Consider the following 22,473-nt stretch of genomic DNA (forward strand, 5'->3'; position numbering starts at 1 on the left):
ATTTTCATTTTTGTGTGAACTGTTCCTTTAAACCAGCCTAACATGGTTTTCTGGTCTTAGCTGGTCTCGCATCCTGGTCAGCTTGTCTGGTTTACTCTTTTTAGAGGGGTTTTGGCCACTTGTCAGCTGGTCAGGTAGGGAGACCAACTAGACCAGCTAAAGACCAGCTTGGCAAGGCTGGGAACTAGCTAGACCAGCTTAAACCAGCTAAGACCAGCAAACCATCTTAAGCCAGTTTAAGATGTTGTTTCAGCAGGGAATAAAGATAAAATTGATGCCCAGAACTCTGATACCAAGCCAACACTGAGAGTGAACCAAGAACAAACTGCATATAACATTGAAGATAATATTCTCACTTCCACCACTGAGTGCTTGTTATATCATCTAAAGTACACATAAGATGGAAAACAGTATAACAGACTGTACATTTTATGTCTAGTCTCGGGAATGATTTTGTAGGGCTGTAAGAAACACTATCTTGCTTGATTGAAATCATTTCCCCTTATGACAGGAAATTATATTCAATAGTCATTGATAGGCTAAAGATAGAAACACGACTGCTGTTTGTGTCTTGATGCCTGCAGTAGAAATCTGTGATGCATTTAGGCTCACTTTAAAGTCAAACAAATTCAAATATGGACAGAGAATCAAAAAACATTTTAAGAGAAACTATTGCCTAAAAGCATAAAACAGCAAGCTAATCTCTTGAGTCCAAGTTTGATGTGTAAATTACTGTTGACGGTGATGACTTTCCAAACTGGCACATATCCAGTGATCAAAGCTCAGGTGGTTGAAAGCAACCGTCTAGAAACAATTTTGTTTCACAGAGTCAAATCCAGTTGAGAAGTGGATCTAGCGGACTAGCTTTATCATATTCTTGATACTGATAAGCACTTGCTTGTAATAAACCACCTTTATCGTAGATAAAACCAGAAGTATGTTTTTACACCAGTCCTTTAGATTTAATCTCCACAGAATACTTTTTTGTCAGAACTGTGGCATGGCAGTTAGTGCACATGCTGTGACGCATTGATTGTGGTGCTCACATAGGTGACATGAGTTCGATTCCGGCTCTCTCCACATCATTTCCTGACCTCTGTCTGCTCTCCTCTCAATAAAAGTGGAAAAAGGCAAGAAAGTAAAACATTATTTGAGCCAGGGGCAATTATGTGAGCTTTGCCATTTATCTGCCCTTTATGAAATGTTGTGTCTCAGCAGATTATTTCTTGCCTAAAGCGAAGAGGTCATGTATTCTTTCTAGGAATGTCATAAAACATTGATACATTGATTATGGATCGGCACATTATTTTCTCAATCCGTTTTTGATGCATCAACATATTGACATTAGCCAACATTTAAATTAAAAGTCTAATTTGTGTGATTTTACAATTAATTGTCAGTTGGCCTCTGTTTAATGTAGTCCGGTGCAATAGCTTTGGGAGACCACAAGGGGGAAATATACAATTTACTGTCCTTGAATAATGTAGGACACATCGATACGGTGCAGGTGGCAGTCCTAAATTGAGAATCTAGTCACCATACATACAAACGTTACGAAGGTTTTTGTACTTCTTCAAGAATGAACAAAGTAACGATGAGTTTGCAGATGTATGAAACTGGTGTAACTGCACAAACTAAGCAATTAGAAATGTCAACTTTTAATATGCAATTTCTCTGTATGTAGCCTTGAATAGGTTTCATCATTTATATCATCCAGTGTTGGCTAGAGCAAATATGTCCTTTGATAATGATTTGGGTCGAATTTAATGGAAAACTATGAAAGTTGCGCTCCATGGCGCTGCAGAATTTTGAGTAACCTCCGGAGTCATAGCTGGGCGCAGCTGACAGACGCCGAGCAGCAGCTGTGGTGTGCTTACCTTTATAGAACATAATTGTTTCTAATTTTAGAATGTGCCATTGTCGTTCGCCAGACGCGTCCGGTGTGCGACCTTCTTGAAGTTACCCTGGTGTTCAAACTTTACCAAAGTGAGAAATAACTTGAAGAGACAAACTGACAACAATTAGCCCTATTTATATCTGTAAAAATGCCAATATATATCGTTAATCATCTGGAAAATTTTCTGATTATCGATGCGTAAAAAAGGCATCAATCCCAAGCCTATTGACAATATTTGACATGTTAATAAAACAATGAATATTGCATCTGTTTGTCACTAGATGTATAACACTAATAGGATGTATATGGTTGCTTTTTATTTGTGATTTCACTGGAGTGGAGAGCATTCAGGTCAGAGATGGAGTACATGTCTAGGAGCACAGTGCTCCATGCCAAGCATTGCTGCTTGACGTCACCTGTGTCTAAGATAGGGTCCACCACTGACTAGAGAGAAAGACAAAACTTAACATAACAAAAATTTAAAATATTTAAATGACATTTATGGGGATGATTCACAAGTCAAATAACCACCGATAGCTTATGCTTCTGTTTTTAGCAAATATGAAAAGAGATCATCTGATCACAGATTTTGAAGCATGCTGACAGCTGAATTTTAAAGGTGCCAGAGATGAAAGACATGGAGACAAAACCCCCCTAAATAGAGTCTGCAGTGGCTTCATTTTGAGCAGGTACTGTATTTTATAAAGTAATAAAAATCAAAAAGCACTTTGTCTCTTACCTGTGGGTGTTGGTAAACTTGGCGACTCCCCCAACACCAAGCGAACTCTCTTAGCGTGCGTCTTGCCCTGGTAATGCGACTCAGCCACAATTGCAGATGTGAAAAACATGTTACAGAGTGTACAGCATTTGTTTCTGTCCACCTCGTTCTCCGCACTGTCCTACAGACACAAAATACAGAACACATAGTACCCGTCACATATTCCCTGTTGTTTGTTTTGACTTTTATGTTGAAATTCTGGTTTAGTTCCCTGTTAGTTTTGTAGTCCTTTCTAGTTTCTTTTCATGATTGGTTTTCCCCTGATTGTTTCCCCAGGTGTTCCTCGTTCCCTTGTTTTCCCTTGTGTATTTAAGCCCTTGTTTTCCCCTGGTTTTTTGTCAGTCTTCATCTGTATTATGCTATGCTTTGTTCCCTGTGTTTTGTTTCATTATGTTCTGAGTTACCTGGTTTACTTTTGTTTTATTAAAAAAGGCAGCATTTAGATCCTCATTCCTCGCATGTCTCGTCACAGTACCACAAGCACTTCTCTAATGCAAGTGTTAAGATGCAATTTTCACACAAAGGGAAACATTGTTGCATTAAGAAAAATATCCGATATGTTGGTGTTTCTTCAACTTTGGGTAAAGTCACGTTAACATTTTTTTCACACTTTTACAAAGTTTATTTGTCTACTGACAATGTTCAACCCCTGCGAAAAGATCCAGTATTGCTGGTCACCAGCTTATATTGTGTTTTATGTGCTGATTCCCCAGCATGGCATGCTGGTGACCCTACCAGGCTTCTTAATTAGCTAACCTAGCTTCACCTGAAAGACCATGCTGGTCAACCAACTTCATCAGCTGGGTTTTGCTGGTGAAAAGCATGTCTATGCTGGTCAATCAGCTAGACCAACACCAAACGTCCTGGTTACTTACGTAATCTCCGTTCCCTGATGGAGGGAACAAGATGTTGTGTCGATGTAGTGACACTAGGGGTCACTCTTGGGAGCCCAAGACACCTCTGGTCTTTGATAAAAGGCCAAAGAAAATTGGCGAGTGGTATTTGCATACCACATTTCGTCGTCCCTGGGTCACCCGTCTCAGGGGCGCTTCGAAGCCTTTCGCGGGTTCTTGGCGGCCGTGAGACAGGTGGCGTCTGCTTCCTGCGGTGGGCTCCACGCTGGGGCCGGGCCACAGGAGCGGGCTGCGGCAGTGCCGGTGCAGTCACCATAGGGGGACACCCTTGGCGATGAGCAGACGGGGTGCAGGATCTTGAGCCAAGCCAGAACAGGATGTGCCGGATAACCTCCATCTGCTGCTTCACCGCTGAGAACTGCTGGGCAAAGTCCTCGACAGTGTCACCGACTGGCCAACCTGGGAAATGTGGGTGCCGAGGAACCATGCCTTGTCGGCCTCTCCCATCTCGACCAGGTTGAGCCAAAGGTGGCGCTCCTGGACCACCAAGGTGGACATCGCCCGCCCAAGAGACTGCGCAGTGACCTTCGTCGCCCAGAGAGCGAGGTCAGTCGCCGAGCGCAGCTCCTGCATCAATCCCGGGGAGGAACTACCCTCGTGCAGTTCCTTTAGCGCCTTGGCTTGATGGACTTGCAGGAGAGCCATGGCATGCAGGGCGGAGGCGGCTTGTCCAGCGGCACCATAGGCTTTGGCCGTCAGGGACGACGTAAACCTTCAGGCCTTGGACGGGAGTTCTGCGGGCGTAGGTGCACCTCGAGCGCCTTATCCATCGGGGGGATTGCCGAATGGCCCTTGGCCACCCCACCATCGACGGTAGTGAGGGAGGGGAAGCTGAAAGATCGGGACCGGGCAGTAAAAGGTGCCTCCCACAACCTTGTCAGCTCTTCATGCACTTCCGGGAAGAAAGGAACGGGGCGGGGCGGGGCGTGGCTATGAGCGGCGCCGCGAGCCCAGGAACCAAACATCGAGCTGCGAGGGTTCAGGGGAGAGTGGAGGGTTCCACTCTAGCCTGACGCTCGCGGCTGCCCGGGAAAGCATGTCGTCATCTCCGCGTCAGCTTGTGACTGGGCGACCGGACCTGAAGGGAGGAGCCCAGCTGAGGCTTCCGCGTCCGACTGGATGAGCCCGCTCTCCGATGCTGCGCTCGAGAGCTCATCAACTTCGCGGGCTCCGAATAAGAGGTTGAACTCATCCGGAAGCCCGATCGGGGCAGACGAGCGTGCTGGGGAATAGGAGGTCCGTGGGGGGATACCCGGCGGAGGTGGTCCCATTGGGGTCCCCAAATCGCCCCCAGTGCTAGCCGTGCTGGCCTCATACCTGTGGGTAGAAGGACCGAGGCGGGGAGCCTCTGGGGTGGCTTGCTTTCTTACGAATGTAAGCCGCGACCGCATCGTTGCCATGGACATGTTCTCGCAATGAGTACATGACCCATCCATGAACGCTGTCTCCGTGTGAACAGCACCCAGAAACGAAAGACAGCGATCATGGCCATCAGAGGGCGAGAGATAACGAGCACAACCAGGAATAACACACAAACGGAATGTCATCTTTAAAAAGATGCGTCTTTAAAAAGACGTTCCGTGTGTGTTGCTCTTTTAGAGAAATATACTCTTTTATTTCTGCCGAAACGCCCAGGGGTGTTCACTGCAGTGCACAAGTGCAGAGGTGGGAGAAGCTGCTGAAATGCGCCGTCAGATCCAGCAGAGGTGAATGAACAGCCATGGGAATTCAGCTCAGTGAGCATCGACCGTTCGGCTCCGAAGAGAAAATCTGAATGAGTGGTTGCATACCAGCTCCTTTTATACCCATATATCCAGGGGAGTGTATGCAAATATCACTCACCAATTTTCATTGGCCTTTTATCAAAGACCAGAGGTGTCTTGGGCTCCCAAGAGTGACCCCTAGTGTCACTACATCGACACAACGTCGAGTGAGTGACAGATAAGGAACCAGCACTAACCAGAATTAACAAGCTTAGACCAGATTTGGAATTGCATGCTGGTTTTGCTGGATGCTTTTTTTTTTTTAGCAGGGACAGTGTATGTACATGCATAACAGGAGATTTATGTGTTTTTGTTTGTTTGTTTGTTTTTGTTTTTGAAAGTCAGGAAAATTCTGTATTGTGTTTCATAGAATTCCATTATGGAAATTAAATTTTTTACATTTTGTTTTTTTTAAATGACCGACTCCTTACAATACAAATAAATAATATTGTATTATAACTTTTTTCATAACTTGAAACACTGGAAATGACTGCCAATAAAAAAATATTCTGCTCACAGGTGATATTATTGTTTTCTTTAAACTATTGTCTCATATTTATTCTCAAACATGCTCTTCACTGACACTTTTGTTGACTTGGTTTAACAAGTACACTAACTTAAAAAAAATAGGAGCAAAATAAAAATAATTTTCACTGAATAAATATTCATTTTATTTCACCCTTTGTTTAGATTATCTTGGTTTTAAACATGTAATAATCATTTTTACATGTTTTTCAAAATTATTTTCATAATTTAATATTGAAAGCCTGAATGTGGACAAGGCTAAAACAATAAAATAAATCTTATATTAAACATTAAAAGCATTTGAAAAGTACCTAAACTAATCGATTAAGGCCTTATAAAAAGTTTCTAAGTCAGTTGTAATGTACCTTTATATAAATAAGAGAAAATCAACCCCTGTGACATGAAAGGGCCCATTGTTGTAGAAACACTCATGTATGCACACAAATGGTATGGCCATGGTTCTAGGGTTTTTTTATTTTCTTTGGGCATGGTATCATCATAATACATTGTTTTGTTTGCTTGTTTGTTTGTTTTTTACATATACTATGGCAAAACCACAGTATTATTTAAAGTACAAGGAAGTACCATCTAAATACCATGGTACACAAATATGGTAATCGTTTAGTACTATATCAAAGTACAATGATAATATTACCTGATGGTTATCACATATCATTGTTCAATATATGAGAATGAGTAATGAGTCTCATTTAAATAAAAATAAAGGAAAATAATCACTTGCAGAAGTGATAATATATAATTTAATTTAATAGGGACAGTTTCTCATAAATCCTTTAGAAAGACTACACATTAAATCAATAAAAAATTTTAATAATGCATTCCTGGTGCATTTATTTTTAACAGAATTATTGCTCCAGTGATTTCTTATAAACAAATTCAAATGGACTACATGAAAACAAACACAAACAAAAATATTAAGCCAGTCTGCTCTAACTTTCAACCATCTATCAGACAAATTTTGGATCCAAATACAAATCCTAGAAGCCAGAAGATATTTTGGCTCAAACAGAATATTCAAATGTCCGTAAAAACACACGAGCACACACACACAAGCAAATTTATGGCCACATTCTGAGTGCTGCAAGCTGCTGCCACTGGCTTGGACTGTCCTTCTCGTCTCAGGAGACAGGACTGTGGATTATGGGGCCACTATCATTTCTAGCACAGACGGGGCCCTTGGCGTTTTCCCAACCCCCCTGCTGTGAGTCAGGTCCTGGCCCAGTCCAGCAGGAAAGAGGTCAGCTTTAAGTAAACCAGGCACAAAGAGAAGCCAAGAACTGTCCCAGTTCATTGACCTGCCTCTCCAAGAAACAGTCTAGCTTTTCATCTCTTATAAACACAAAAAAGATAGTCACTAGAAAGCACAAAACACCAAACGCTCTTTAGAGTATCCTTTAGATAACTTATATAGGTCAGTGTGGGGAAAAAACCTGTGAAATGATCAAGGAAACCACACGGAGGGCGCAGGGGTTAAATAATACATTAAATATATTAAATAATACATATGAGAGTCTAAATACAGACAATCAGTGATATTTAAAGTACTGAAAAGGTGTTAGGGTGAGATACACTACCGGTCAAAAGTTCTGAAACACTTACTCATTCTTTATTATAATTTTTTTCACATTTTAGAATAATAGTAAAGTCATCAAAACTATGGAATAATATAAATGGAACTATGGGAATTATGTTGTGACTAAACAAAATCCAAAATAAATCAAAACTGTGTTATATTTTAGCATCTTCAAAGTAGTCACCCTTTGCCTAGAATTTGCAGAAATGTACTCTTGAGTTTTGGACTCAAGATGGCGCCGAGTATGGCTGCTGCGTTGCGAGCTCCGACACAACTTAGCAATGGTTTGTTTGTTTTGTTTACAATTCTTATGTTTCTTGTCTTGGATGTTGCCTGCCTTATTGTCTACGACAGACAAACACTTTTGGACATTGGCTCAGCGATCTCACACCGTAAACCGGACTTCACATTCCTCAATGCCGACCCGCTGTTTACAAACACGCAAGCGGAGCCCTTTGTCTGGGCAGCACGGCCGCGGAAACGCAGGAGGAAAAGGGGAAACAGAGCCGGCGTTCTCATCAGAGTAAGACGCCGCGCAAATCGACCCCCGCTACCCACTATTCTACTGGCAAATGTTCAGTCTCTGGATAACAAGCTCTGCGAGCTGAAAGCGCGGATCTCTTTCCAACGAGAGACGAGGGACTGCTGCGTTATCTGCCTTACGGAAACTTGGATGTCTGCGGAGATTCCAGACTCAGCCATTGAACCCGCGGGGTTCTCCATGCTCCGAGCGGACAGAGCGAAAGACCTCTCAGGTAAAACTAGAGGAGGTGGTGTATGTTTTATGATCAACAAATCCTGGTGTGATCAGAGGAACATACATTCTATCAAGTCTTTCTGTTCTCCTGATCTGGAATTTCTTATGCTTCTGTGTCGACCATTCTGGCTACCGAGGGAATTCACAGCGGTCATTATCACTGCTGTGTACATCCCCCCACAAGCCGACACAGACCGGGCACTCAAGGAACTGTATGGGAGTATAAGTGAGCAGGAAACCGCGCACCCTGAGGCCGCGTTCATTGTGACCGGGGACTTTAATAAAGCCAGTTTAAAATCAGTCGCACCAAAATATCACCAGCACATTAGTTTCAACACACGAGGGGACCGGGTTTTGGACCATTGCTACTCTCCGTTCCGGGATGGCTACAAATCCCTCCCCCGCCCACCATTTGGAAAATCGGACCACTCTTCCATTCTGCTTCTGCCCGCTTACAGGCAGAAACTGAAACAGGAAGCACCCACCCTCAGAACGATCCAGTGCTGGTCGGACCAATCAGACTCTACGCTACAAGACTGTTTTGATCGCACGGACTGGGAGATGTTCCGGTCCGCCTCTGATGACGACATCGAGCTTTACGCTGATAGCGTAATGTGCTTCATCAGAACGTGTGTAGAGGAAGTGATTCCGACCAGAACTGTGCGAATCTATCCGAATCAGAAGCCGTGGATCAACAGCGATGTTCGCGCAGCACTTAATGTGCGGACCTCCGCTTTTAATTCCGGGAACGCGGAGGAGCATAAACAAGCCAGTTATGCCCTCCGAAAAACTATCAAAACAGCAAAACGCCAGTACAGGAGTAAGATTGAAGGACAGTTTAACACCACCAACTCTAGAAGCATGTGGCAGGGAATTAACATCATCACGGACTTTAAAGGGAATAAAAACTCCGCCATGAACACCGCTGCCTCTCTACCGGATGAGCTAAATACTTTTTATACTCGTTTCGAGGGAAATAACACCGCCCTCGCGGAGAGAGCTCTCACGGCCGAAGCTACAGAGGTTAGTTCACTCTCTGTCTCTGTAGCGGATGTAACCCGATCATTCCGACGGGTGAATATCCGCAAAGCCGCGGGTCCAGACGGCATTCCGGGCCGCGTCATCAGAGCGTGCGCGAACCAGCTGGCTGGTGTTTTTACGGACATTTTCAACCTTTCCCTCTCTTTGTCTGTAGTCCCCACATGCTTTAAAACATCCACCATTGTGCCTGTTCCAAAACAATCGAAAATAACTTGTTTAAATGACTGGCGTCCTGTTGCTCTGACCCCCATCATCAGCAAATGTTTTGAGAGACTAATCAGAGATTACATCTGCTCTGTATTACCACTCAATCTTGACCCGCTGCAGTTTGCTTACCGTAACAACCGCTCCACTGATGATGCCATTGCATCTACAATACACACTGCTCTCTCCCACCTGGAAAAAAAGAACACTTATGTGAGAATGCTGTTTGTAGACTACAGCTCAGCATTCAACACCATAGTGCCCTCCAAGCTAGATGAGAAACTCCGGGCTCTGGGCTTAAACAGCTCGCTGTGCAGCTGGATCCTGGACTTCCTGTCAAGCAGACGCCAGGTGGTTAGAATAGGCAGCAACATCTCCTCATCACTGACCCTCAACACTGGAGCCCCGCAGGGCTGTGTTCTCAGCCCACTACTGTATTCCCTGTACACACATGACTGTGTGGCAACACATAACTCCAATGCCATCATTAAGTTTGCTGATGACACGACGGTGGTAGGTCTGATCACTGACAATGATGAAACAGCCTACAGAGAGGAGGTGCACACTCTGACACACTGGTGTCAGGAGCACAACCTCTCCCTCAACGTCAGTAAGACAAAGGAGCTTGTGGTGGACTTCAGGAGAAAAGACAGAGAACACAGTCCAATCACCATCAATGGAGCACCAGTGGAGAGAGTCAGCAGCTTCAAGTTCCTGGGTGTCCACATCACTGAGGAACTCACATGGTCTGTCCACACTGAAGTCGTTGTGAAGAAGGCTCATCAGCGCCTTTTCTTCCTGAGACGGCTGAGGAAGTTTGGAATGAACCGCTACATCCTCACACGGTTCTACACCTGCACTGTGGAGAGCATCCTGACTGGCTGCATCTCCGCCTGGTACGGCAATAGCACTGCCCACAACCGCAAAGCACTGCAAAGGGTGGTGCGAACTGCCAAACACATCATCGGAGGTGAGCTTCCCTCCCTCCAGGAAATATATACAAGGCGGTGTGTGAAAAAAGCTCGGAGGATCATCAGAGACTCCAGCCACCCGAGCCATGGGCTGTTCTCACTGCTACCATCAGGTAGGCGGTATCGCAGCATCAGGACACGCACCAGCCGACTCCATGATAGCTTCTTCCCCCAAGCAATCAGACTTCTGAACTCTTGATCTCCCACGATCAAAATACATCATCCCTGCACTTTATTACTCTTTTATCTCACACCGGACTGTCATAAATTATATTACTGTCATTATATTATGTCTCTCTTAACAACTGACTATCAACCGACAGCCTGAATGTCAATACAGTACAATACTGTACATTCTATATATATACTTTTTTCATATATATTTTAATTTTTATTGAATAATGTGTATCTATATAGTATCTATATAGTAAAAAACAAAAAAAAACAAAAAAACAAAAACAGCATATTGTATACTGTGCAATGTATGTTATTATTGTATATTGTTGAGTGTAATTGTGTATAACAGATGTTTAAATTGTGTTGTGTTAATTTGATGTTTTAAGTTGTGTAATTATGTATAACAGATGTTTAAATTGTGCTGTGTTAATTTGATGTTTTAAGTCGAGTTTAATTATGTATAACAGATGTTTAAATTGTGCTGTGTTAATTTGATGTTTATTGTAGATTGGCGTATGTCTCATCACTGTCACGACTGCTATGTTGATCGGAACTGCACCCAAGAATTTCACACACCATTGCACTTGTGTATATGGCTGTGTGACAATAAAGTGATTTGATTGATTTGATTTGATTTGACATTTTCTCAACCAACTTCTTGAGGTATCACCCTGGGATGCTTTTTAAACAGTATTGAAGGAGTTCCCATCTATGTTGGGCACTTATTGGCTGCTTTTCTTTATTATTTGGTCCAAGTCATCAATTTATTTTAAATTACATTTTAGTTTTATGATGAAATAAATGAATATGGTGGCACAATTATATTTTTGTCTACAAAACTAATTTCAAACATTTAACCATACGCCTTCAGATCAAAAGATTTTTAAGATCATGGGAAACATTTCAGTCAAGTAGTGTATATCAGGTGGTTCACAATGCTCTTTTATTCCATACAATAAAAGTGAATGTGGAAAGTTCTAAAAATGACACACACACACACACACACACACACACACACAAAAAGCACCACAAAATTAATATAGAAGTGGTATGTATGACTTATTCACTTTTCACCAAGTTTTTAGTGCCCATTCAATAACTTTGTGTGAGGAACAGACAGTCGTTATTCACTGAAAATCCTCCCCTCCATCATAACAAAAAAACACATTGTCATTATTGATGTCAGACCGTCTTGATGCACAATATTTGACTGCACACAAATGCAACTGAGATTTGAGGGCTACAGTGGAACATTTTCTGTGAATAAAGACTTAAATTTCTGTTCCTTACTCAAATCTATTGTATGGGTTCAGAAAACTTGAAATATAGCGCAAAAGTCATATGGATTACTTTTACGATACTTTTATGGTGTCTTTTTGTAGCTTGACAACACCAGTCCCCATTCACTTTCATTGTATACAAAACAGATACGTTAACATTCCACTAAACATCTCCTGTTGTGTTCACGGTAGGAAGAAAGAAAGATTTGGAACAACATAAGGGTGAATAAATAATGACAATTTTAATTTTTTAATTTGAATTATTCCTTTTAATAATGCAGATGGGGCCAGCTCAATCCGAATCAGACATTTAAAAATAAAACATAAAATATTTTCATTCCAAAGCACACAAAATTTCAGCACAAGAATGTTGTGCAGTATTTTTGTCAGTCTCAGGCCAGGTTTCATATCTCTGCATTCTACTCGACATTTTTGCACTGAAACAGAGGTGCAAACCAAGACTCAGGTGAGATGCTTCATCAGCACAATATCTGTACAAGAGAAAGCCATCTCCTTCCAGTGGAAGGTGGGAGTTTAGTGTCTTTTTTTCTCCCTGTATCAATCTATTTCTCTCAATTCTCACAAGCTCTTTGCTCTCGCTCTTTGTGGATATTCTGTCAAATGAATATCCAGACAGCTCTTTCTGTCACGCTCCCTTGGGCCTCCTTGAATTTCATCGCCTGTGATAAAATCTTTATTGCCATTGCCAGCTCTGCTCTTCCTTACCTTGTTCTCTGAGTCTGAAAACCCAGGCAATGACTAAGACATCATGTTAAACTAACGTGTGTCCAGACGGCAGGTCTGCTTCCTTTTTCATTTACAGTATATATATTTATACTGTATATGCAGTATATATATATATATATATATATATATATATACAGTATGTACAGTATACAGCACTGGTAAAAAGTAAGATACCACTGCAAAATGATCAGTTTCTCTGGATTTACTATTTATAGGTATGTGTAAATGAGTCAAATTAACATTTTTGTTTTATTCTATAAACTACTGACAACATTTCTTCTCTAAAAATCTTGTCATTTAGAGCATTTATTTGCAGAAAATGACAACTGGTCAAAATAACAAAAAAGATGCAGTGTTTTCAGCCCTCGAATAATGCAAAGAAAACAAGTTCATATTCATTTTTAAACAACACAATACTAATGTTTTAACTTAGGAAGAGTTCAGAAATCAATATTTGGTGGAATAACCTTGATTTTCAATCACTGCTTTCATGTGTCTTGACATGCTCTCTACCAGTCTTTCACATTGATGTTGGGTGACTTTGCAGTAAATCCAGAGAAACTGATAATTTTGCAGTGGTTTCTTAATTTGTTCCAGAGCTGTACATATATTGTTTTTAGTAGATAGCAACAAGACTACAAGGAGAACAAAAAGTCAGCAAAAGTCTCCTGCTTCTCAGCTTTTTTTGAGAACAATCTTAAGAAAAATACCTTTTAAAGTCACTGTACTTGCATGTTTTGTCTTTATTTTCAATATAATAATCCTTATATTCAGTTAGCTATCAGTTTTACTAAATGCTATCTCTCTAATGCAAAAGTCCACATGAATACTCCAATATACTGTATCGCATAAACAGTATACTTTCTATAGTGCCTCAATTGTTTCTTTTAGACATGAATGAGAGCAAATGGAGATTTTTGATGAAGGACATTTTCTAAGGAATATTTTATAGAAATATTTAAATATTAAGGAAAAATATTAAGGAAATTATTTTATTATTTTCAAAAATATATACAGTATATCTATTTTAGAGCTAGCCACGTTAATTTTTTTTCCCTCTATTATTTTACTGTATGAAAACAATTGTATTATTAATTTATATTTTTATTTAAAGGATGTTTGGAGAAACATCTGAAACAAAGTCAATTCTTAAAAGAAACATAACTGAAATCTCTAATCCTTTGAGCTATGAAAAGAACAACCATTGAGCAGTACAATTTTCCTTTGGGTCCTGCCCTACAATAACACTGTATAAAAGCAAGTGCCCTCAGTTACCATAAAACTATACTTCTCATGTTTAAGTGTTGATGTAGTTGATTTTTATGTTGTATTAAACCTTGAAATTATATATACAGGCACAGGTGTGCTCTGATTTCTCATTTATTACAGTAAAATCTGCATGTCAAGGTGAGGCCATGCATATACCTAAGTGAACTCCTGTGCCTTACAGTGAGGGCTGCTTTGCACCTGATTCCAAATAAAAATAACACCACATATCTCACACAGATTTATTCATTTGCTAGGGGCAGTTCAAATATCGGATTAAGAAAATCTAATGTTATAATCATATTAAGAAACAAAAGTTGTTGGAGTGGGTGTTATGACCAACAACTTATATTAAATTATGAGTAATTTTATATCATGATGACAGTATATATATAACAATATAGTTATTTTTGCTGTCGATTCAATGAGAATATTGTTTATACTACAACCCCGATTACAAAAATTTGGGACAGTGAGAAAAATGATAATAAAAACAAAAAGGAGTGATTTGTAATTTCTATTTACCCTGTGTTATATTGAATGCACTACAATAACACATTATTTCATGTTTTACCTCGTGATTGTTTTTTTTTTATTTGTATTATTATTATTTAATTTTTTTATATATACACAAATCAGATGACACGCTCCAAAAAAGTTGGGACAGTGGAGTGTGTACCACAGTGTAGCATCAACATTTCTTCTAATAACACTTAAGCGTTTGGGCAGTCTGTTAAGTTTAGCAAATTGAATTTTCTCCCAATCATCCATTATGTAGGTCTTCAGCTGCACAATTGTATGGGGCCTTCGTCGCCATATTTTGTGCTTTATAATGCGTCAAATATTTTCAAATGGAGACAGGTCAGGACTGCAGGTGTAAAGGGAGCCAACTGGTATATGATAGCTGTGCAGTATGTGTAAACCTCACTCCCCTGGCCTCAAGAGGCACACTAGCGACTGACGCTAGAGGCTGTAGCCTTTAGCCTCCTCGTTAGTGCACCCGCTTCGCATGACGGCTGACGCCGGTTCGAATCTCGCTCGAAGCAGGTCGAGCAGGACTAGTTACACAGGCAGGTCAATCTAGCACCTGCACTCTCTGCTTACACAGCCATGCACTTGTAATCCGGGCAATTGAGAATTGTAATCTCCAACTGAGAATGTTTGGCACATATTGAAGTGCAAAATATATCATTGAAGGCCCCATACAATTGCGCAGCTGAAGACCTATATAATGGGAAAAATTCTGCTTACTAAACTTAATAAACTTGTGTCTTCAGTGCCTGAATGCTTAATAAGTGTTATTAGAAGAAATGGTGATGTTACACTGTGGTAAACACTCGACTATCCCAACTTTTTTTGGAGCATGTTGCAATCATCTGATTTAAAATGAGTGTATATTAAAATAAATACATCGATAAATTAAATTCACAAGGTAAAACATCAAATAATGTGTTGATTCAATATAGCACAGGGTGAACAAAATGTACATATCACTCCTTTTTTGTTTTTATTAGCATTTTCAATACTGCCCTAACTTATTAGGAATTGGGGTTGTAAATATTCATATAGTAATGCTTATTTTTGGATAATACAGTGAATTAAATACTTTACTGACAAAACAGTTGGCTACAGATCACACAAACATATAACTTAGTATAAGAGTGTTTCTTTAACTTCAAGCCATTTCATGTCTCAGGGTTTGATTTTCATCAAAACAAACAGATTTCAACTCCTTTTTCTTATGAGGATCTTATTAAAAAAATTAATTGCATTTTTCTACCATGCCTTTCTCATTTAAAATGCATTATAGGTGTAGATTTTACTGTTCTAGCCTTGTCCCAGACCAAGACTTTTAAATATAAAACTATGAAAATTAAATTATAAAAATACAAATGATTACATGTTTAAAATTATGACAATCTAAACAAAGAGTGAAATCAACATAAACCATTTTAAACATTATTGTCTAAAAATAATTTCTATCAATTTTAAAAACTATATTTTTGAGGATGTGGTGGAAATTACACTGTGGTAGGAATTTTCATGACTTTCACGGGGAAAAAAAGACATTGTACAATGTTGGGCACTGTTAGCAGACACATTTAAAATAAATAAATAAATATTGAGAGTGTGAAAAATGTTTTAACAAGACTTCCTAGAAACCCACAGTGCTAAAAGTGCCCGAAGTTAAAGAAACACCCATAAACGGTAAAGCAGAATTTCTTCTGGTTGACACATTTGTACCTAGACACTTTTGTCTATCAAATTGTTAATTTACTTAAGTATTATTCAGTCAGATCTCCTGAAATCTGCCATGCCTGAATATGCTGTCATGTTCTGCCAGAAGTACTGTATACTGGCACAGTAGAGTGAAATGTGAGCCTGATCTCACAGAGAAAACCTGGGCTACAGCGGTTGTCTCAGAGCTGTGGCACTCTGTATGTGTGCGTTAGGGGACCAGAGTGTTAGCTGTCAACTTCCTTCTCAAGCGAAAGAGACAAATAATTTGAAACTTCATGGCCTAGTTCTGTTTCCCTGAGCCTGTGACCTGATTCAACCGAGCTGGCCAGTGGAATGTTTGTAGAGGTGAGTGTGTTCAACGCAAAGTAGTGTTTACACGCTGCTGCGCCCATGTAAAACAGGACGTTTGCAGTTCATTGTCATATCTCAGGCTATGCTCATCACTCTATGTGTGAGTGTGCACAACCATTGTGATATGTGTTTTGGTGTTTCATGAGATCTCTGTTTATTAAATGCAACTAATTCCAGTTTAGCATGCCCAGTCATTGCACACACACTTCTCTCTGTCTGAGCTGGGCCATATACTCAGAATTCACAATATATTCATGATAATTAAGGGTAATAAATATTTATCATAAACATGATTTTTATGCACTTTGTATTTTGTACTAAGACTGAGTCATTAGACTAGTTCCGTTATCCCTCATCTCGCGACTTGCGAGTATGAGCGTTGAGACAGATATTTTAATTGGCTTTTAATATATAATTAAAATATATATATATATATATATATATATATATATATATATATATATATATATATATATATATATATATATATATATATACACACATAAATATATATATATACTCTTTGAACTGTTGCCCTCTGAGCACCAGCACAGGAACAGCTTTTTCCCTCTGGCCATCCATCTCATGAACAGTTAAAACTGCCCCAATGAGCAAAAAATATGAGCAATAACAAGCTTAGTCAATTATATTTATCCAACATATCCTACCTCTTCTGCACATTACATTCCCTTGCACTATCTGTATAACAGATTGTATTTGTATATACAAATATTTTTGTGTCTTATTGTGTATTTATATATAAACTTTATATTCTATTCACTTTTTTATTCTTTATTCTATTTTTTATTATTTCTGTCTTGTTGTTGTATTGTTTTTGCACTGGAAGCTTTGTCACCAAGTCAAATTCCTTGTATGTGTAAGCATACTTGGCAATATACAGTATACAGTGTATGCTGATATATATGTATATATACTGTATATATGTTGACATTATTTAAGCAATATCGCCCAGCCCTAATGTTATGTGTCCTTCAAAGCCATAAAAAAAGCAAAGTAAAAATCTCTGTTTAAATTCCACCATGGGAGTGCATCTAAGACACTAAAACTATTTTTATTTGAGATTTTAATCACTATCTGCTTATTTTACTCCTGCTTTTCTGTGATTCTTTTCTTTTCGGGTGTGCTGGCATCCTATCAATGGTTTTCAGGTCCACAGGGCATGTGCATATGGATTACTGTAATGATAATGATCACAGAACCAGGCCAAACGTTATTTTGAACATTTCCAGAGATGATAAATGGAGTGTAATCCAATAAATAAAACTTGGAAAACCAAAGCAGACAGCAGCACCAAGAATAAACCAGCAAACATAGGTTTGCGTGAAAGACCAACATACCACAATATAAACCACGGAAAACCCTTAAATTGAGTTCCTGCTCAATTGACCATGATTTTTTTTTTTTTTACTATTATTGTGATAAGTCATTACCGATAGCATTCACTGAAGAAGATTAAACATATTCAAATTTCATATTTCCTCTCGGTTTTCATTCAAATGTGCAAATTTTCCTTGCCAATGACTTGTCACATACACATCTGTGTGCATTCATTTACATATGACCTATTTTAGGGTTGATAATAACAGAAAAGTGCATGTGAGCATGTATGTGTTAGCATGCTGGTGTGTAAAGGTGTGTGTGTGTGTGTGTGTGTGTGTGTGTGTGTGTGTGGGCAGGTTTGGGTGGTTTACGAGGAATTTTTTTTTTTAGGTTACAAACTGGTAATTAGAAGGGTATTATGCTATAAATGTGGTTTATGAGGATATTTTTAGTGTCCCCATAATTCAAATCGCTAAAAAAAACATACTAAACGATGTTGTTTTGAAAATTTAAAAATGCAGAACGTTTTTTGTGAGGGTTAGGTTTAGGGGTAGGGTTATGTTTAGGGTATAGAATCTATAGTTCATACAGTATAAAAATCATTATGTCTATGTAGAGTCCTCATAAGGATAGCGCACCAACATGTGTGTGTGTGTTTGTGTGTGTGTGTGATGACTCTAGCAGTGTCTGGTGCTGCTTCTGTTCTTAACAAAGAGCATTTAATTAGGAGTCTGTTTATCTCTCTCCTCCACTCTCTCATTCCACTGTTGTAACGTTGGGAAGGGTGTGAAAACAAGCTAAAAATAAGTGCCTGAAGCGCACATTAATTCTGCCTTTTGAAAGCAGCATACAAAATATAGATTTAGAAAAATGGAGAGAATAGAGAAAGAGAAAAAACATTCCAACTTGTTCCTGTGGTGTGCAGGGCAAGGATAACACGCTTTAAGTCATTCTGCCTGACGGAGAGCCACTACTAATGCAAAAAAAAAAAAACAACAAAACACACACACACACACACACACACACACACACACACACAAAGATCAAGACTTGTTATAAAAAATATCTCCGAGCACCTTTATGACCTACTTTCCTCCTTTGTTGGTCTCTTCCGAATCTGCTTGACACTTTTAAAGAAGAATCTCAAACAGATTTTCCAGTTTAGCTCACTTCCCTTTGATGAAGTTGAAGAATCAGGCGGGTTTTAAAGAGGTAACTGAGAACAAGCCAGTGTTTTACTCTCAGCAGAGGCTCGGTTTTGTCTAGGGATAGGACAATACATCACATCTCAAACCAAAATAATTACCGAACCATATCGAGGCAAAATTCGATATTTCCAAATTTGGAACATTGTTTTCTGTTCGTGTAATCATAAATGAAATGGCACGTCAAACATCAAAATCTCTCTGTTGCTTATTTCTACACTATTTACAGGGTTTACACAAGGACCTTGAAGTGCTTAAAGTGCACAAATTTAGCTTTTAGAAATTGAAGTACTGGATTACTTGGAAAATCACCTTGCTTTGTTGAGAAGTGCTTAAAAGTGCTTGAAATAGAAATTAATACAAATCTTCTGTGTAATGTGTGTCTATCAAAGATGAGATCTACACACTCCACTTTCACTGAATAATGTGTCTTTTAATATCCTTTCTGTTCTTTACAGTCAGTTGTTGATCAAAAAGTAAAATGAAATATTAATTTTAATCAGATTAAATTTTAATCAGATGTGGTAAAAACAAACAAACTGGTAAACAGCATGTTTTACTTACAGCTTAATTCACAGTGCTGCAGTGCTGGTCATTGCCTTTTGGGTAAAGAGAACATTAACATTCTCCCTCTAAGGAGTGCAAATAATGGACCCATCAAAGCTCAGTGTCTGAAATCTCCACTGTCCTCATTTGCCATTTCAACTCAGACAAAACTCACTCTCTCTGTCTGGTAGTTTTACACACATGTTGTTTCTCAACAACTAAAATAGATTATCCCAGATTAAATGTTTATTTATTTATTTATTTTTAATTCGTATTGGAATCTTCATTTATGTTTCTTTTAAGTATCAACTTTGTCTCAGATGTTTCTCCTAAAATACCTTAGGTGCAAAAATAAAATGAAACAAATAACAGCTATAAAATGAATGAATGAATTCTGTAAACACATTTCACAAACTGTAGTTTATAAAGTTTAAAAAGATAAAACAATAAAGCTTTGGAACATACATACCGGATTGTCTGGTCTCAGTCTTTTCGATGGTGGGCCTCCATCTTCAGGGTGGAGCATGTAGAACAGCCGCACTTTGTTGGCATGTTTCTTGCTCTGTTGGGTGTGAGAAAGAGATAAAGAGACAGTAGGATTAGCACAAAATAGAATAAAAGTGTTCTCACTTGATTTGAAATGAATGTAAGACAAATCTTTGTGGTGAAAAAAAATAGACACCCAGTAAATATCAAGTTCCGTAGTATAATATGCGCATGATTAGCCGGCTAATCCGCATCAGAAAGGGTTGACTTAAACAATCTATAGATTATATAATATTAGCACATAAAGATGGAAATGCACATGGAAAATGTTATTGGTTGTCTATGGCCTTTAATCAATGGCTTTTTGTTGCGGTATTTGGCTCCAACTGAAATATACAGTATCTATACGTACTGAGAATACACTTTTTGTTTGTGTAAGTCTTTTTCTGAGCAGAACATGAGGTTCCCTTAAGCTTTTATTGATTTCTAGTGGCTGTGCAGCTCTGACAATGAAGACAGGAATGCTGCTTAAACAGTTTATTTTGTATACATATATATATATATATAAGCACACTTCCCTTCAGGAAATACAAATCTAGTTTTGTTTTGTCCTCTTAATTCACTTCGTCTGCATTGAATATGAACTCCTGGCCTCTGTTACTCCACCCAAACACTTTGATTATTTTAGAGGAATCTGAGGATGCCAAAGAGTTGGCAGCCGACTGAACTTTGAAAAATGCATGTAACTGTTCAGCTTTCAAAACAGTTACAGCTGCTCATGTTTCAAATAGTCAAGGTGGGCCAAGAGGGTGAAGCCACAGTGATCCCCTTAAAAATAGCTGACGTAAAGACCTGCTTTAAGATTCTAGGCTCTCCAGATGAAGAACATTTCAGTCTATGGTGACTGAAAGTTTTCTTCTTTTTGTTATTGTTTCCAACAGGCATCTAAAGTTTTTTTTACCTTGCCTGATCAGACCATATTTTCAGTCCAAAAAACAGAGAAAAGCTTGCATTTACTTACTGCTCCCAAAAAAATGTGTATTTAATAAATAACCATACTGTTAACGTTTAGACTCATGTAAGAGTCTTCCTAAGAACATTAAGCCAAACTTTGTGATGTCAGTTTCAACAAAACATCCCATGGTTCCCACAGGTGCTTGCAATTTGATGTTAATGACTCCACCCATTCAGAAATCCTATGGTGGATATAGACACAAAGAAACTTATATAGGCTATACATATAATTAAATACAAATGGATATAAATGGATATCAATGAACATACAGTTACACAATAACCCGCACCCATAAACTAAATAAATACCCATATACATACATACCCAGGACATATATATATATATATATATATATATATATATATATATATACACATAGTTGTGCACCTGCACATACATAAAGTATGAATACAGATACCGTATTCCTTTAAGTACATCAAAAGTACCAGTGGTACAAACATCAAGAACATACCAAGACCAAAAAACACTTAAAGATATGGCATTGGTGTTAAAATCCTCATTTAGACCATTCAGAGATAATGTATGTAAAAAAATAAACCCAAACAATCTCTCTCTAGAGAAGTAGATTTTCTATATCATCACCCCTCCGTGGGATATTGACTCTATCAATACCCCATATCTAAGAGTAGACACTAAGTGATTAAATTTCAGAAAGTGCATTGCCACTGGACTATTAATGTTACCAGTGCATATATTGCTGCGATGTTCACATATTCTAATCTTCAAAGGTCTCCTAGTCTTACCTACATATCTCAAACCACATGGACATTTTAGAAGATAAATGACATTATTCGTTTTATAAATAATCACACCCTTGATGTAATTTTTTATTTATTTATTTATTTATTATTTATTTTTTTTGTGCCTGTAAGATGGTTAAAAAATTGACATTTATATGTAAAATTACATTGGGCACAGGACCCATCAGGGATATACACTATATTGCCAAAAGTATTCGCTCACCCATCCAAATAAATGAATTCAGGTTTTCCAATCACTTCCATGGCCACAGGTGTATAAAATTTCACGACTGCAACAAGTCCAGTCGTGAAATTTCCTCGCTACTAAATACTCCACAGTCAACTGTCAGTGGTATTATAACAAAGTGGAAGCGATTGGGAATGACAGCAACTCAGCCACGGAGTGGTAGGCCACGTAAAATGACAGAGCGGGGTCAGCGGATGCTGAGGCGCATAGTGCGCAGAAGTTGCCAACTTCTGCGCATAGTGCGCAGAAGTTGCCAACTTTCTGCAGAGTCAATCGCTACAGACCTCCAAAGTTCATGTGGCCTTCAGATTAGCTCAAGAACAGTGCATAGAGAGCTTCATGGAATGGGTTTCCATGGCCGAGCAG

The 22,473-nt window shown here is 39.0% G+C and overlaps 1 protein-coding gene across 6 annotated transcripts in view; it reads right to left on the reverse strand.

Annotated features, from left to right (window-relative positions):
* Positions 1-22,473, reverse strand: part of LOC127414077 (zinc finger matrin-type protein 4-like) — a 137,280-nt gene that overhangs the window by 64,849 nt on the left and 49,958 nt on the right. For all 6 annotated transcript variants that reach the window (XM_051651804.1, XM_051651800.1, XM_051651803.1 and 3 more), the window contains exons 3-4: positions 20,068-20,160; positions 2,637-2,796 (exon numbers count right to left, since the gene is read on the reverse strand). In XM_051651804.1, the coding sequence (XP_051507764.1) occupies positions 2,637-2,796; positions 20,068-20,160 (253 nt within the window). The remainder of the gene's footprint in view (positions 1-2,636; positions 2,797-20,067; positions 20,161-22,473) is intronic.

Source organism: Myxocyprinus asiaticus, chromosome 23 (genome assembly GCF_019703515.2).
Source record: "Myxocyprinus asiaticus isolate MX2 ecotype Aquarium Trade chromosome 23, UBuf_Myxa_2, whole genome shotgun sequence".
NCBI classification, from domain to species: Eukaryota; Metazoa; Chordata; class Actinopteri; order Cypriniformes; family Catostomidae; genus Myxocyprinus; species Myxocyprinus asiaticus.